At 32.2% G+C, this 18,783-nt stretch overlaps 1 protein-coding gene across 1 annotated transcript; it reads left to right on the top strand.

Annotated features, from left to right (window-relative positions):
• Positions 1-215: 215 nt before the first annotated feature.
• Positions 216-13,078, top strand: LOC129220667 (uncharacterized). Its single transcript, XM_054855096.1, has 6 exons — positions 216-270; positions 5,062-5,118; positions 6,225-6,296; positions 8,623-8,676; positions 9,483-9,575; positions 12,912-13,078. Exons 1-6 carry the CDS (start codon positions 216-218, stop codon positions 13,076-13,078), a joined length of 498 nt encoding a protein of 165 aa, XP_054711071.1.
• The last annotated feature ends 5,705 nt before the right edge of the window (positions 13,079-18,783 follow it).

Genomic DNA, 18,783 nt, shown 5'->3' with positions numbered 1-18,783 from the left:
AAGATTCAAAATCATGACGTCAGCGCTTTCGCTCCCCATCGAACGTTGATGGAAGGAGGGAGGGGGAGGGGCGGGAACTGACCGACCCAGCACCTCACATCTTGCACCTTTATTTTTTTTTAAATTCCATGCGGTGAACTGGACAAAGCACGTGCGAATTTGCGGTCCGATCTCTGCCTACGTTTCTATGAGACCGCTTTTCTGTTTTTTCCGTCATGCCTTCTATGAATCGCAAACGGGAAGATGCAAGAACAAAGGAAGGAGCATTCTGTAAGAAAATAGTAGATATGGTCAAAGTAAGTGCAAGAATTTTATTTTTACATTAATTTTTAATACTATCTTAGGATCGACATCGCTTCAATTAGTGTCGAAAATCGGAGCAGCCACGTGCTGTTATAAAGTAGAAATTGAATTACAATATTTCCTCTTTAACATACCTGAAATTATCATTCTACAAAATAAAATAAAGAAAGGGGAAAAAAATGTTTCATAAATGAACTTAAGATTTAAAAAGTAAAATAGAAAAAGGAACTAGTTTGCGCAAGAAGTGCGAACCTTGGTGATGCGAAAGTATTTTATTGCAATTTGTTGTGATCATCATTTTTTAAAATTTTAATTGTGTCCCAAACGAAACAAATAGTATGAGTAATTTCTTTTTTTTTTCTTTTCATTATAATCGTGAATGAAAGTTGATTTTTGCTTTCTTCGTTTGTTGAGCACATTTGCTGCAACAATCTTTCAACATCTGCTTTTGGACAATTTTCCATATTCCAAATTAGTGAACAAAATTAAAGGTATTTATCGAGAATTCAGAGTTAAATTTAATTTTTAAAGGATGAGTTTCATTTACACGATACTTAGTGCGCAGCAATCTTTGAACACGTGCTTTTGATTGCATGTGGCAAAAACGCGTGCAGTATTTTAGCACTCTGTATTCAGTTGCTTTTCCTTAGGCGTTGACCAATGGCGTAGCCGGGGTTTAATTTAGGAGGAGCTACAAGCGGTTCGCACATCGGGACAACTCAATCTCACTTCTCAAAACTCCTTGCCCCTCCACTTTTTTAATTTCAAAACTACAGATCGATCGAAAGATAATACTGTTGAGGAATTCATATGTTTAACAAAAGTAAAATTGACTTAATAAGTGTGTATTTTATATTTCTCATTAAAAGGGTACATCGCGGCGATTTTTTTTAAATTTATTGCTTTATAATATTGCACTGTTTCTTTCCCCACAATCGTTTTCAGGAAAATATTTATTAAATGAAATATTTGCAACCATTCGCATTTATATCGTAATATCATTCATGTCGTGAATAAAGGGCGTGAATCAGTGATGGGAGATCGCCAAGATCTCCCCAAAAGATCCTTATTCATCAAATCTAAATCGTAACATTTGATTTTTCTTTTCCTTTTTTGGATGATTTTCTTCTAATTAAGTATAATGTAAGTATGGTATAAGTGCATCGCTCAAGAAATTTCATTCGGTTAAATTAGAATCCCCACCCTCTCCTGAAAATGTAAGTTTCAGCCCCCTTTCTATAACCATTTGATTTATTTATTTATGCTTTCATTTTTAATTACACATGCATAATTCTAGCACAGCGCTGTAAGCCACGGGGAAGCTCTTTATACTATCGCTATTTTTAAAAATTAGTCTCTTTATGTCTCTATTTGAAAATTTCGTGTATTTTCGATCTTTTCCCTATTTCTTAATCACATGTGACTATCTTTTTTTTCTCTCTCTCCTTTTTATTTTTCTGCAATCTTTACGCGCACGCCGAAGTTCATCGGCAACGGAGTGTACGCATGACGTCATCTTCGTGGAATGGTGGAATCTGGTGATATGGTTTTCCCTTATTCAAGCTGAAGACGCTATTTTTGGGCTACGGAGACAGTCTCCCGAACAATAATCGAAATGCTAATTGCGACGATCTTTGATGAGTGTAGGAGAAGGTGTTAAGTCCAACCGTTCCCGTTTTTTTTTTTTTTTTTAATAAAGCTGAATACAGCCTTTTTTTTTTCTGATACAATTGTGCGACTTAGTTGTCCTGAAAGGTTATTAGCCCAAAGTGGAAGAATTTGGGGGATTGTTAGTATCGAAAATGGGGCGGGGGGGGGGGATTTTTGGGATACAAATATGCAAGGAGGAGTGGATGCAATTTTGTGATACAATTATGAGAATTAGTTTTTCTAGATGGTATTGGCCTAAAGAGAAAGAATTCGGAAGTTGCCAGTCTCAAAAGTGATCCTGGGGGGAGTGGGGGAAATTTTTGTAATACAATAATGGGAGAGGGGGGATATTTGTTGTACAATTATGGGAGTTATTTTCTTCTGAAAGATATTGGCCCAAGGAGAAAGAATTTGGATGTTACCAGTCTTAAAAATGGTGCATGGGGGGGGGGGTTGTGATGCAATTATGCAGGGAGGAGTGGGGGTGATTTTTGTGATGCAATTATGGGAGTTAAGTTTTTCTGAAAGTCATTGGCCCAAAGAGAAAGAATTGGATGTCGCCAGTCTCAGAAATGGTGGTGGGGAAGAGGAGGAGGTTGCGATACAACAATACAGAGGCGGGAGGCAATTTTCGTGATACATTTATGGAAGCTAGTTTTTCTGAAAGGTATTGACACAAAGAGTTGTTGAACTATGCACGATTTTTGCAGACAGATTATGTAGTTGTCGATGAAAGCTTTTCGCAGACAGCTACAAAACTTTCTGCCACTGGGGCGGTTGGAGATACTCCCAAAATGTTTTTGAAACAGCTGTCTTAAAAAATCTCTTTAGCAAAAGCATTCACTGTGAACAAAATTTATATTTCAGTTTGCAATGATATCATGATGTAAACCAAAGCATGGAGACCTCAATTATTTTCATTCATTTGTTCAAAACCGTTAACATTCAGCAATAACTTTCTGAAAACACGGTAATAGTGCATAATTCCTTAATGCTGCATGTGTCGCATGTCATGCTTAACATTACCATGTTAGTGTAATCGTATAGCCATCTTTTAATCTCCGCTTTGGGTTTACGAACCTTTTTATTTTCGCACTTTAGTGTACAATACTATGCATATTGAACTAAAATACAAAAATATTTTTCGCATATTTATTTTTGTTTCTTTTATTGATTGGCTATTTGTATAAAGCACAGTAATAAAAGGTGAACTTTAGCAGGATGCCCCCTGGGGGGGGGGTTCATAGCGCAGATTGAGCCACGCCATTGAAATTTTTTAAGTGGGGTTGTTTGAGGGCATTTTTCTTTTTTTTTGGGGGGGGGGGGACTGTTTATTTTGAGTGGAAGGTCTTTGCGATAATTAGGGACTGGTGAGCCCTTGCTGGGGGGGGGGGGACGATTTGGAAAACGAGGGATGTAGTAAGTATCTTGTAAATAAATTTGTTTATTTTGGAACAGTTTATATTTGGTAAATAGAATTAAAACTGAGAAATTTTTCTTCATTTTTTACGTCCGACACCATAGAATTGCCCAGAACGTCCTTTTAAAGAAGATGTAACAATCTCTGCTTACATCTTGAGAGTTACTTAGTGTCATAAAAATGAATTATTGATGGTTGTACCACATCTATAAAACAACTTTCATAAAACTTAAGTGATGTTCCTATTGATGTGATGCATAAGGGAATCAGCTATCAATATTTTCCAAGACAATTTGATTAGACCAGATCACTAGATATATAATTTTAATCTAAATTTGAAAATTATGAGTATATTCCTGTGAGTTTCTTCCTTTTAATTTCATGACTGTAATACACATAGTTAGTACATGGTTTAATATGTCACAAAAGTGTCTTCAGGATCACTCCAAACCCGATTGTTTAGGAAGAAGAAATTTGCAATTTACTCAACTTAAATTTGACCCAATTATTAAATACGACCATGCACTCATACCTAGATCTAATAGGGGGGTCATTAAGTGTTGTTTAAAAAGAAAAAAAAAAGTATGTAGCATTATTGTCAACAAATTTGCAGAATCGAAAATTTTTAGAAGCTCGCGTTCTTCTTTTTTGGCCGAGCGGGGGGGGGGGGGGTCTTCCTGATTTTGGAGGGGTATGCATCCTTGCTCTTGGGGGGGGGGCACCCCTTGTGTTGACTTCCTACTGGTTCATCCCCGAGTGCCTTTTTACTTCCTAAAAAGTGCCCCTTTTTAAATCGAAAATGCCCTCTCTGAGAAATTTACCCTGCCCCTTTTTGAAAAAAATGTGAACACTGGGGGTTAAAAAAATACATTGAACTGAAAAAACAATGTTACATACTATAATCTACACGAGTTGTATGCATATTCATTGCAATAAAATAATTACTTACATAAAAAAAACAGCTGGGGAAATTAAATGTTTCTAAATTTGTGACTTTTTCTATGCTAAAGCTAATGTTTAATTAAGGGGTCATTGAGCACCCTCTTAAAATTTGAGTAAGAAGCTAAAACTTTTACTGCATAATACTATTAGTAAGTCTAAAAAAAATAAGGGGTGTCTTGGACTCGAGCTGAGAGGAAAAAAAAAATGAACCACCATTAGTACATATTTTTGATTACTTCAGCTTGAGTAAATTAAATTTGGTAACCATTGTTTGTAAAGTTTGAAAATGAGGTAAGTTTTATCAAAATTTGAGATGTATATATTAATGTTGCAAAATGAAGGTGGAGATCGATAACCTGGAATTTTTCTCAAAACCACCTGGAAATGTCAAGGAATTTCATTCTTGAACTTCCGTGGCAACCCTGCCTTATTAATTCAATTTTTAAAAATATCAGCTGTAGAGGCCTCTGGGAAAGATATTTTGTTCATACTGTTGCACTTAGGATCAGAGTTATTGCACTAATTAAATTTTTCTTTGTAAGGGAAACTTTTCTTTTGGAAAGAAAATTTCTTATTGAAAAAAAAACCTAACGCACGTGCGCGCAATGCACGAGACTACGAAGCAAGGAATTCTTTTGTCCGGTACTGAGAGAGTTTACTTGGCGCTGTCAAAACTTTATTTTTATAGTTTATCAAGCATAATACATCAGGGTAAATTAACTTATTTAAATGTTTTTCTTTTCCAGTTGTTTCTGTTGTTGATGCTGCTATTCAGCCTGGACAGTCAACTCAAGAATTTGGAGGTAAAAACATTTCATTACTTGAGTAAATAACAGATTGTTTTGCATTTCTTATGCCTGCATAGACTTTATCTCTGAATATACTTCAATGATCGTAAGATTGTAGTTATAATCTTAAGTTTGTAGTACTGTCACTAGCCTTGCTTAATCAAGTAACAGATAACAGTTTCCCAATAGAGCAATGTTAAGGATCCCAAACCCGCCTAATCAAATTTTCCTCAGATAGTCGAATAATATTGATTAGCTTTCATAAATATTTTTACGGAGAAAAATTCTAAATAAATTAAGTAAGAGCAAATATTGACGTAAAAATATACAGTATAACCCTGATTTAACGATTGTCAAGGGACTGGAAAAAGGTATCACGGATATCAAGGTTAAATCAAGGATGTCACTAAATCGTGGAGCGTCTACATTCAATGCAGTTAAATTCAGACCAGATCTAAAATTATTTTGAGATTGATTTAAATTAACTATTAAGATCGCTGTCTGCATTATTAACGTTTTTAGAATAAATATTTTTTTGTGCCTTTCAGGCCCTAATTCGGTCTTTGACTATCAATATATTTTCTGATACGTTTTGTTATCATCAGCAAGCTAAATTTTCAACTGAAGTGATTTTCTAGTTTTTGGATAATAGATAAAGTCATTGGAAGTTCGGATGCAATCACAAATAAATTTGTTAGAGATTTACATTTTGAATTGAAAAACAAATTTGAAAACAATTGTTACAGAAAATAGTAAAAATTTAAGTCTGAAATTTTACCCTTTCTTTGAAATATGTAAACAATAAATTAAATTAAAGTACTATTTCCTCTTTAGAAAAATCTGAAACTTCATTTATGTGCTAGACTTGCTTATATTATGTATTATAGAAATTATATTGCCACTGAAGCAAAAACCCTTTAAAATGGCCACCCCCTCTAAATGGCCAAAATTTTACTGAACGGAGGGGTGGCCGCTCAGTGAGATTTCACTGTAGCTGTAAACTTAGTTGTATGTAGTGAAAATTCTTTCACATTTTATGTGATGCTCAATCTTATTTTATTTTCTTCAAACTAAAATTTAGTTAAACCAGTTGCACTGCATTTGATGTGTTTATATTTTAGCTGGAATGCAAAGAGAATCTCAAAGAGTGAAGTATAGTGATAGCAGTAGAGCGTCTGCAGCTAGTGAACCTGGTAAAATAAATGTTACTTTCAAATTGTTCATCTTTGTTCTAAACTTTCATAAATGTGTCAAAAGCTAATGTAATGTGTCCAAGTAAGAGCTTAATAAATGTACAAATGCCAAAGTGAGGACCAAGCAACAGGAACTGAATCCAGTTGGGACAAACTTACCTTTCAAATTTGTGAAGGCTACACATATCCTAATGACAGCATTACGATGCTACCAGGTTAGGTTTGCCCTAACTGTAAACTGATCATAGTAATAACAAAAACTGGCTTTTTTTTACTGCCCATAGGAAAAATGGAATAGAAATGTTTTCTCTTAAAATTTTAAAAGATCTAGTACAAGTCAAGTGCATTAATAATAAATTTTCCCCTTATATTTTCCTCACAATTATTATCCATTCTAAAACGTGTTGTATTGTTTGACTAAAAAAATTATCTTCACCAGTGAAATTGTAAAAACCAAGTTAGAGGTGAGAGTTGTAGATCTTCTATTTATGATTTTCATTATTTTTTTAATGACTTATATTTTTATTACACCTTAGTTTAAAAAAAACTATAAAATATCTGATATAACTCACTGTTTTTTGGACATTCCTCGTGAATTCTATTGTTGGTACTATTGTTGGTGCACAATCATTTTGATTGTGCAGATAAAGAACCATTACAGGCATATATCTGAATACAGAGACGAGACTGCAGTATCTAAATGTCATAATCCGGCTATCAGTATGTGATTGTAGTTCTGCCTTTGCCTCTTCTTGGGACTCTAACTTAGAGTTTATTACCCGAGCTTTTACCTTCACATTACCAGAGGAGCCATACCAAGCTTGCAGAATCTTGCTGGTGGGCTAAATTAATTCCAGCTAACAATGTGAAAATAATCTCAACTGCAATGAGAGGACACATACCTCTAGCTCAATTATGGCTATGGCTATTCCAGACTGCTAATCCCCAGTAAGAGTGAAACTGCAATATCTGGATATCATAATCAGCCAATTAATATATGCTTGTAGGTCTGACTCAGCTCTGTTAGCTCACAGCCTATTAAAGAACCACTGTTGATTGGACTAAATCAAGACGAAAATTGAAATAACTTTTTTTTTAATTCAAAAATAATGAAAGTAACATTTAGTAAACTTATTATTGCGTAAATTCTGTAATTTAAATGTTTTCTAAATGTGAGTGAATTTTTTTAATATTCATAAGTTCACAGTGAAACTCTATTATAAGGTATTTTACGGGACTGGAATATTTGTGATTCAAAGTGTGCTTCAAGAATGTGTACAAAAGGATTCCTTCGAAATGAAAACAGTTTAAACATACTTAACCTGTAGAGTTTTCAGGACAAAAGAAACTAACTTATCTGTTTTTATATAGAGCTATTAAATTTATCTATCCGTTATTTTTTACATGAATTATTTCTTGAATAGTAATTTTTGTTTTTTGGTTTTAAATTTGTGCACAACTAGAATTTGGTGTTGTTTTCTATATATGCTGAGCAATTAAAAAATTTGCCTATTATTTTTAGTTTCCTCAAAGTGTGACAACAAGATAATAGCCTACTTGGCATTGTTTATTATTGGAAATATTTCAATATATTTTTCTTCATTTTTATTAATTGTTTCCTTTATCTTTTGAATTTTTCAAGTTATTTCTAAGTTTGGTCTAATTTTGAAAGTTTTATTCTTCATAAAGAGTACCGAATTTACCTATATTTTTAAAGGTAAATCACTTGAATATTCGTGGTAGAAAATATTTGTTTAAAAGTAACTCATCTTTTGATCTTTCATCAACCTCTGCTTTAGCTGAAATGAAACATGCATATTGAAATTAATTTTGAATCTATTAATCTTCTTCATTTTGACAATGCTTTGTACTTGAATTGGTAATATTGCATACTCTATTATTCCCCTTTGTCTCCATGTTTGCTTCCATTCTAAATTACTTGGCCATTTTATACTGAGTTTCTCAGAACAATGCATTGATCCACCCCTTTTTTAAGACATTCTTCATCTTAATCACCAAGTAGATTGTGTAAGTATTGTGTCCCATTTGTATGTGTTGTCCCTTAATTTCTATGTTCTCATTAAATTGTGACTTACACCTGAACAAATGAAATTCAAACTGGACTAAGAATTGTATCTTTCCATACCTCTATAAGACAATGCCTTCAGCATTAATGTTTACTGGTAAGTGGAGGAATGAAATTCTTAAACATAATAACAGAGTTGTCACTGCAACTAAGCTCAACTGTTGTATTGTAATTCTGTATCATATCTCACAAAAAAATTTGTACTTAAGATGTTTAAAGCAAATCTTTTTTTTATTATAGATGTATTAATCAATATGACGCCTGTTGAAAGAAGATATTTTTTCCATGATCCATGTAAGTGCAAATTTTAATGTTCAATATCAGGGGTTTCTAAAGTGGATGCCACGCGACATTCTTGAGTACCTCAAGAAAAGGTAAAAAGTGCAGGAAGTATCGACGATGTCAATATGTCATATATATAAAGACAGATAAAAGTGTATGAGAAAATTCTAATTTTTCAAATAGTGCTATGAATAATTGAAAAACTTTAGGAACCCCTGTTCTATATCATAAAAGTAGAACATAGGAAACTGGAATAAAATGCAAACGCTTCTCAAAATTATCTCAATTGTTGACTTGTTGAATTTTCATCTTAATTGTTTGAGAAATATCTTGAGAATCTTTTAAAAACTTAAGAGGCAAACAAAATTTGTTATTTTTATGCTTTGATGTTTAATCAGATGTATTTTAACTGTTCTCCTGAATCATAACATACTTCTAAAGCAAATCATGACCTAATTTTATGTTATATCACAGGAAAAATATTAACATTTAATATGTTCAGTCATATTCAGCCAAGAATCTTTCTCCATAAATTGAAAATTGTCAGCCAAATAATTACATTTAAGCAACACCTTTTATTTTCCTTTTTTATGCTGATTTCTGTTCCTTAAATCCTGATTTCCAAATATGTATTTTAATACAGTCAAAGCTCAAGTATCGAATATATCATTACATATTTTTGTCTCTTTACTATCTTATAAAAAAAAAGTATTTTCAAGTAAAGTGACTTAAGAGAAAATAATATTTTCAAAATTAGAATAACAAATGTTTACTATGCATCATCGTAATCTTTACCTTTTTTTTACTTATGTTTTCAGTGAACTTAGGAAGCCAACCAGTGAGTCCGACCTTTCATCCACTTATTGATGGCACTCAAGAAGAATGGTGGAAATCAAAATCCACTTTATCAGGTATGTCTTTGTGTCGACCTAAATACAATTTTTTTGCAAAAAAGAGAAGTATGAACATTATGTAAATTGCCGTTAATAAAAGTTGATGAAAATGACAAAAAAAAGAGAAAAAAAACTTAAATGTTTTAATAATAACAATAAACGGAATGAAAGTTAATTGACATGAATAGAAGTATACATGTTGAGTCACATATTTAACTCTCACTTAACGTGATACATAGCTGTGCACCAAAGTATTATATGCTACTTTTCTCACTAAAACTAATGCATACTCAGGACAAAATTATACCAGTAATATCATTTAGTCGAAATGTTTCAGTTAAAGTTTTAACCTATTTTCATTGTGTGATATTTATAATGTGTGCACGCATGTATGCAAATGCATGTACCAAACTTTTTATAGAGAACAAAAAATAACTTGTTTAAAATCTCAATTTACAAATTTAAAAAAGTCAAAAAATTTGTTAAGCAATCTATAAAAATCACACCCTACCCAAAATTAACTATAACCCAAGCTTTGCCTTCAATTTATGATTTGCATCGCACCATGTATGTGGAATCTTCACTGGTAAGATAAATTTGCTTTATCTACCCGTTCGTTGGCATTCTCAGCTTCTGTGAGATAACATCTGCCTCCAACTCTGTTATTCTAGATTGATGAGTCCATAGCAAGGACAAAACTGCAGTCTCTGGATGTGATAACTGGTCTGTTGGTATAGTGCTTGTAGTTCTGACTTAGTCTTAGCTTAATGGTAGAAACATGGTGCTTAGTTAAAGGAATATTTTACATGCAAAATCAAAATTTGCGTTGGAAAAAAAATATTATGTGCTGTTTAACACTAGAAAGATGGAAGCAGTCATTTTGACCACAAACGATTTCAAATGCTCATATTTGCTGCATTTAATTTTCAAACTCTTTTTTCTTTATTGGCTTTTCCTAACTATTTATTAAGATCTTACAACATTAAATTTTATTTTTTTGGGCCTATCATTATAGACGCTATAAATGTGTACACCTAGAAAGAAAGAGTACAGTCATTTTGACCACTGAATGAACCTTTCTTTATGCATCCATTTTCTTCTTTTTTCTCTTATCAAATGTTTTTACTATGGACTATTGTTAATTGTAAGGGTGAGTAATGTTCTTTAGGACCTGCTAGTCAAGTTTAATTCTTTGAACTGTTAGGAAAAAGCAAAACACCTACTGGTCACATGGTTTCATTTTTCTGCTATTTGCACAGGGGGGAAATGTTGATATAGGTAAATTTGAAAAGCATGTGACTTTACACGTGTGTATTTTGGGTCTAAAAAGAAGTATTTATAAACAGGGGGATTCCAAAAATTTATGCTGGAATTCTTTTGTGCACCAAAACATGTGATTTGCTTGAAACACTGACCTTTTTTTCCTTCAGTTATATTGAAGTGCTCAGTCACTTCATATTAACAAACATTTTTTAGCAGTAGCACTTGAATATAGGATTCATTGACAAGCTTATCAGTACATGAATTCCTGAAGCTGTTGCAGATTTATCTAAAACATATTCTGATTTGGATGAACAGTCTGACCTATCTGAAGAGGAATATATTCCTAGCGATGAAAATAATTTGCTTTCGTCAGATTGTTGCAAACATTTTTCGGAACCTTAATTTGCAAAATAAAAGACTTCTTCAGAGTTAGAATCAGAAGAAACCTTGCTAATAAAAATTGATGCACAAGATATAGAAACCAATTAAAGAAAAAGGAAAAAGGGTCCGACGCCGAAAAAAAAAAGAGAAAAATTCAAAAACAGAACTTTTTATTTTCTCCAAGTCGCCTTCACTGAAATTCTGTACCTCAAGAAAAAGATCAAAATAGTGTTAAATGGAACAATGTGGAAATAAATCAAAGAACATTTGTTCTGATTGCAAAAAAAAAAACCGCTTATGGCTCATATACAGGCAAAGTGATAATGATGGGTATTTCTAAATACAGTAAAAGATAGTAATATACGATATATTGCAATATTTAGGGAATTTTGAAAAGAAACACATGCATGGTTGAAAATACTTGTTAGTTATTACATGATAGGAAAAGTTCCTCTTTTTTGTACAAATTTTAAAAAACTGCCTGAGACTGATTTGCAGCCTTTATTATGATTTAAATATTAAATCAATTTCTGACACATTAAAAAAAATCTTTTCTAGGATTAAAAATCCCCAAAAGATGAAACTTCCAATCTTTTAAGTATGGCAATCAAAATGACCACTACTAGTCTTTCTAGGTATACGGAAAACACGTCTTTGTAGTGTTAAATAGATTTTACTCTTTAGTACTCTTACCCTTCTAATTTGTTTCAAGCTATCTTTTAAGAATCTAAAATTGTGATGATAAATGGTATAGTAATAATTGTGTTGTATATGCTGTTAGATTTTAATGTACAATAAATTGAAAAAACATTCTTCTCTATGTAAGTTTATGGTTTTTGTCAAGGGCACAGTCCTGAAAACATTTTGGTGGATATACAGTAATATGTACAGTATTTTTTTTGTTAAAAATAGTATGTTAAATTACTTACTACTTACTTCTAAGATTTTGCTCAAAGTCTTTTGCCCAACTTCCAAATTTAGTGTAGCATTTCATGGAGGGGGAGGGAGGGCGCAGTTTCCTGACCTCTGATTTTATATGTTGGCTAGCTAATATTTAAAATGCATTTGTTTTGTAGAAAAAAAAAATATTCATATCCTAACTCCAAAAAAAAAAAGCCATGTGCCGAGTTAGCGAAAAAAATTTCAGAAATGGGATTTCTAAAATTTAATGTCCTTTTGAAAACCAGTTAAGAAAATGTCTGTTGGTTGAAATTAAATATTATTATTGATGATACAGGTCATTAGTATTTAAAGCATAAGGTTTTCTTTCTTTCTTTCTTTTCAATTTTGGGGAAAAAAATTGTTTGGAAAGCATTTTGTTTTTAACCAAAACTGAAAAACATGTCTTAAAATTTTTTCTTGTGACTGATATTTTTTTTAATGACCACTTTATTACCAAAAGCAATTGATTCTTATTTGATTATTTTCCTGTTAATGTTTAAAATTAGAACTATTATGAAATTTCTAGCAACAGTTTTTTTTTTTTTTTTTACTTGTACCAGTGTTTCCTTTAACATGGGCCCATTGTATACATATAATTGCATATAATTTTTTTCAGGTGTGATATTTTTTAAAAAACATCCCTTGTATAAGATAAAACCTTGTATATCTTTATGAGAGTTTATAGACTTTATTAGCTTTATAATCATAATACTTCTATTATTTACTGAAATATGAATCTGTGATAATATTTATGGGTTCTCTGCTTAGTTACAGATGGACATGGAGACATCAAGCCAAGCTCATTGCAAGAAATAATTCAACATTCTGTGCCTTTTAAATTTCGCACACTTGCTGCTGTTTTAGATTTTAAGCCCGAAGCTAGAAATATATGCAAATTAATCCATTTATATTGTCCAAAATGCTTCTATCTGTAAGATATTTACTATATTTGAATTTATTAATTCTGAACCTTGGAAGGATACAACACTATGCCCATTTTTTTCAAAAATGACATTACATAGTTAAAATCAGCTTTTCTCATATTTCCTAGATGCATAGAGCACTACACAGTCAAGTCCCGATTTACGCAACGGATACGTTCCAAGACCCCCTCGCTTAAGTTGAAATTTCGCGTTGTGAAAAAGGGTATTCGTAAAACTTTTATAAACATATCCAATTATTTTAGATACTTGTAAACACCACCTCAAACTGTTTTAAAACATTCCTTAACTATACATTACCATTTCATACATAAAAAACTGAATTTTATTTGTATTTCAAAATAAAATAAAATTACGATGCACAAAATCAATGAGAAAGACATAAAATATACCAGTACAATACATACAGTATGTAATAATAATAAAATAACGCACTATAATAGTACTGAACAGTAGATCCAGTAATAATATTTCTGTAATTAAAAAAAAAAGTTGATGATGATTTCTGCTGTGTAATCAAACCACTATTCCAATTTATTTTTAAATACAGTTGCTTCACTAGTTCTTTTATTACGTTTCTATCTCTCTCTATGGCAAAACCCGTATTCCTGGTTTCTTTAATTCGCAATACAAGAGAGATCCATTTTCATGATTTTAGCATTGTGCTTATAAACTACTCGGCGAACTTTTCGGATTTCCTTTCGGTGACTTAATTGTGCATATGGAAGATTCACTCATACTTAATTGTTGTGCTACCTTCGACAAATTTTTTATTTGTTCAAACACATTAAGAACAGTTAGCTCTTCTTTAATTCTCAGAAGCTTTCTCTTTTTCTTTCTGTCTTCAGATTAAACAACGCTCTTAGATATCATTATCTGAAAGAAAAAAAGGAAAATGAGGAGTAGTCATTTGTATACACAGACAAAGTGGTGTTCAGACTAGTACAATGTCAGAACTTCGGCTCTCAGTGATGCTAAAGGATGGAAAAGATGAAGGTCTATTTACGGAAAAAAAATTTTTTAGTATCCAAAACCAAAGCTGTTACTTATACAACACGATTCACTTCCAAAAACTTTCGTGTTGTGGGCGAGAAATTCGCCTTTGGTCTGAAACTCTTTACTGGGGTAAAACTCGTGTTGTAGCCATTTCACTTAAGTCAAATCGCGCTGTAGTGGGAGTTGACTGTATGTCCAAAACCAGTTATTAATTAATGGATATAGCTATTTTAAAAGAACACCAAATTCACTTTCACTTAGAGTAATAGAACACCATGTGGTTAAAACTAATCTCCTGTAAAGTTATGAAAATAGGCATAGTGTTGTATCCCTCCAAGGTACAGAATTGTAATGTATTTTGTTTTGCTAAAACGGTATTGTCCTGAAAACTCAGCTTTACATAGATTGAAGTGTGGCCGAGTATGAAGATGCCAGATTATTGGGAAAATGCGTGCAACTAAATTTTCCCACAGTTTTTTTTTTTTTACTGTGGCATGGTTTGACCAAGTCCTCCAGACTTGACCAGCTTATTGAGTGCTGAGTTTCCAGGACAACTAGTTCAAAATAAAATTAGCTTAGTGAAATATTTTTTGTATAGATTTTTATTTTTTATCATGATCAGTTTTCAACATTAATTTTATTCGTTAACACTCCCAAATTGGCAAATTGTGCTGTGCAAATAGGGCTAACTAGAATATAAAAGCCGCCAGAAAGAATTCTGAAGAGAACACTCTTGAATTGTGCTCAAAAAAGATCTATTTTAAGTTGGTGTGCAGTTTTCCAATAACAACAAAGCAAAACAGAGACTGGTTTCATGCATATTGGTATTGAAATAGTACTCTTTAGAAAAATTTTAATTTTAGAGTTAATAATATTTTGCAAATTCTAATCAACAATCCATTGTATAATTAATATTTACAAGCCTTTTTTTTTTTTTGCAAACTTAATTTTAATAAATTATGTTGAATGAAAAATGTTTTCATGTGGTTTAATTTCTAATCTCAGAAACGTATAATATTGATTAAATTATCTTTAAAAATAAATCACTATTTAATCGTGTTTTTAGCCTACTTTCCCAGTAAAAGTCAGAAAAAGAAGAAAAATGCATGAAAGAAGGCTTAATGCATCTTAAAAATATCGCGAAAAACAAAAAAAAAGTCAAAAATAAATAAAATAATCAAATAAATATCGAAAAATTAAAAATTGGAAAGTAGGGTATTGAGATGGGGAAAAATGTCTGTCGGTCTGTCCGCCGGTCTGTCTGTCTGCCCCCCTAATAACTTTTGAATGAATAGTCCGATTCGAACAATCTTTTTTTTGTTTGAAAGATCTCGGTGAGGACACCTCATTCCCACATTTCACTTTTTGATTTGAACTATTTTTTGTTCAATTTTGAACAGTTCAAAAAAAATTAACATTAGCGCCTACGGGGAAATTCAAGGCAATTCCGAACTGTGAGGCGAATTTGCTTCAAACAAACTTTGTAGGAAAAAGCTTTTGATGAAAAACTTGTATATAAAATATCTTTTTGATTTGAACACGTTTCCGTTCAATTTTGAACAGTTCAAATCCCTTAACATGAGCGCCTACGGGGAAACTGAAAGTCAATGTAGATTCCATACTTGAAGGCGGATTTACTTCAAACAAATTTTGTTGGAAATAGCTCTTGACGCTAAATTCCAGACTCCGACTCCGAGAATTTAGAGGCTCCTGACTCCGACTCCTGTGCCGACAATTAATCGAACTCCGACTCCCCGACTTCGTAGCTTTGGTCAAGCTATGAAGTCGGAGCTAGTTGAGGGGGGGAGAGAAGACAATAATGAAGTCTCCAGAAATACTTTGACATTATGCGAATAAATTAGAACAATTAAAGGGAAGGAGGAACTTAGAGGGAAGTTTATTTAGCAGAAAGTTGCATTCAGTGAATGAAAAGATTTTATTAAGACCCATTGTTTCGTAAGCTGTTTTTTTCCTTTCTAAATATGTCACCCACTGAACGTGGCATTGTTTCAATGGACTCTGGGAGACATGTAAACAAAAGCTGATGGCCGCCGGGCACAAATAGGATATGAAAAGGACGTTGAGAGACTAGTTTTTATTTTATTTTTAGCAGCAGCACTTGAACATATGAATTCATTGATTAGCAGAATGTAATGTAGTGGGCCTCCTGTTGCTGCACCTTGGTTAACACTAAATCCACTACAGTGCAGAGGATTACATGAATGTTGAGAGAAATGCCCTGCCAAACCGGGTTAAAGTCAGCACTACCAAATTTAAATTGAAATTATTTTATTGCAAATGTCAACTAATGTTAATCTTTCCAACTGCTAAAGATACTAAGCCAGATGCTTTTTTTCCTCTTTGCTTTTTTGCATTGTTCTTATCTTTTGAATAAGTACTAACTGATAAACCTATTTTTAAATAGTACAGAAGATGCTGAACCTGATTTAAGACCATTTGAAACTAAAGATGGAATTCCATATTTTTACTGTCCTGAATGCTTAGTAAAAAGTAAGAACTGTTTTAACGTTTTAAAAAAAATATCTATCCATATCTTTAGAATTATGAATGCAGAACACTTTCTGAACTGTACTGACCTCGCCCACAACCCAACTGATGAACATGCAGAACGAAAACTCTGTCTTAGATGGCAGAACAGACAAGGGTGGGTGTTGTCTAGCAAGCAAGCATTTATAATTGCATTGAAAAAGCTATACTTTTTTTAACTAAAAAGGCAGTAAGCATTTTCTAGCACTCTAACATCACTTATTCTGTTGTGAAACTTCTGGGACTACCCCAGAAGTCGAAGTTTTTTCGGTCCAATCCTTGAATTCCGGGGAAAGGAAGAGGACTAGTTAATTTTTTGAAGAAATTTTTAAAAATTTCTCTCTAATTTGTTGGTAGGCATCTAACATTTCCTGTAGGCATAATTTTATACTTTAAATTAGAGTTTCTAACAGTCTAGGCTACCACAGATCCTCATCTTAGAACATACAAACTTTGCAGAACCAAACCTCCGCCTAAAAAGAAAAAATTATGTCATTCATTAATTTAATATTATTTTCTGTTATTTCATTTAAATATTATGGTATAAAATTTACTGGATTCAGGGAACTGAACTATTTAAGTTTTTTCCTTAACTGAATTTTTATAATAACTTGCTCCTTTAATAAAAATTTTACCGTCATCTAGAATGTGCTTTGCGAAAAGTTGCATGCAGTGTTTGAAATTTCTATCCTTTTGCATCTTGTATAAATATTTCAAAAGTTTAAAGCTATTTTAACATATACTATCTTGAATCAGCTTATTTTATATTTTATTTTAAAAATTTATTCATTTATTTTTTAAACACTACTTTAATTCTTTTGTTATGGTAATTATTTTTTTTTTGGGGGGGGGGGGAATTTTCTAAATATTTAGCAAAGGAACTCTTAATTGCTCAATTTTTCATTTACCATAGTTTATTTTTCCTTTTAAACCTTAACCAGCTCCTTATATGAGGTAGTGAGAAGCAAGGGGGTGCAATTGGCAAAATTAAAAATTTGGAGATAACCAGGACAAATGGTAGGTGAACCTCTCCTCTGTCTTGGGACAAGAGATTTTACTAGTAGCCCTGGTAGGTGTTGCTGTACAGCATGATTTAGAAAAAAAATTCAATGAAAGCCTACTTAGGATCTGATCTTTAAACGTGTTTTACTTGAAACTTAAAATAGTCCACTTGTATCCCTTTGCTTCTCACTGCCTCATATATAAATTTGTAATCTTTTTTGCATTTGCGCATTCATTTGTTATCCATCAACACAAATGATGTAGACTTTTAAAAACTATCATTTTCAACTTCACAATTTATTTATTTCTTCGTATGAATGCTAACCAATTTACTTTTTTAGCTTCTCAGGCTCCTTTTTTTTTGCAACTTTAAAAAAAGTTTTAGGCTACTTTTTTATTGCCTTTTCCTTATGACAACCCAAATTAAATTTATCTTCAGTGTAATTTTTTCTTGAAATCACAGAATCACTATTTCATTCTTAAAATCACTATTTCACAGAATCTTTAAGATTTAAAGGACTAAACATGTTAGTGGTCTCAGATATTAAAGTTGAAAAATGTATTACATTGGAACCCCATTTTTACATTTTCTGTTGGATGTATAATAAGAAACATACCAAGCGGGAAAATATAAAATTGGATGTGGAGTTAAAAAACCTAAGAATATTGTTAAAAGAACTGAACTCTTAGCCCATGAACTAGTTGAAAAAAATGTGTAATCTTTACTTGTTTTTAGATACAATTTCATTCATAGCAAATTCTATGCTAACATTTTTTTTTTTTTTTTGTAAACTTGCTTCCTGGTTTGCATTCACAAAAAGAAGAAAAGAAAATGGTTTCAATTTTTTTTTGCTTTGAATCCCTTGATCAGTTGTGGGGACATCCTGCATTATTTTTTCTCTGATTTCATCACTATCATCTACAGCAGGTAATTCACCTGATAACGAATTCGTGATGTAATGAGGTGAAACATGTATTGTCAACTTCTGGAAGATTTTGAAGAAGTGTGTCATCAGTTCGGAGCCTCAATTGTCCTGAAGGAAGATTGGGTGATCAGAGGAAACTCTCTCACAGACAAGCAATAAGACAAAACAAAAAGAATGACAGAGCAACTTCAGACATCTACAAAACAAATTTATTGTGAGCAAAAAAAA

Source organism: Uloborus diversus, chromosome 4 (genome assembly GCF_026930045.1).
Source record: "Uloborus diversus isolate 005 chromosome 4, Udiv.v.3.1, whole genome shotgun sequence".
In the NCBI taxonomy this organism is placed as follows: domain Eukaryota; kingdom Metazoa; phylum Arthropoda; class Arachnida; order Araneae; family Uloboridae; genus Uloborus; species Uloborus diversus.
Note: the sequence above shows the minus strand (reverse complement) of the source record. Positions and strands in the feature narration are given on the sequence as shown.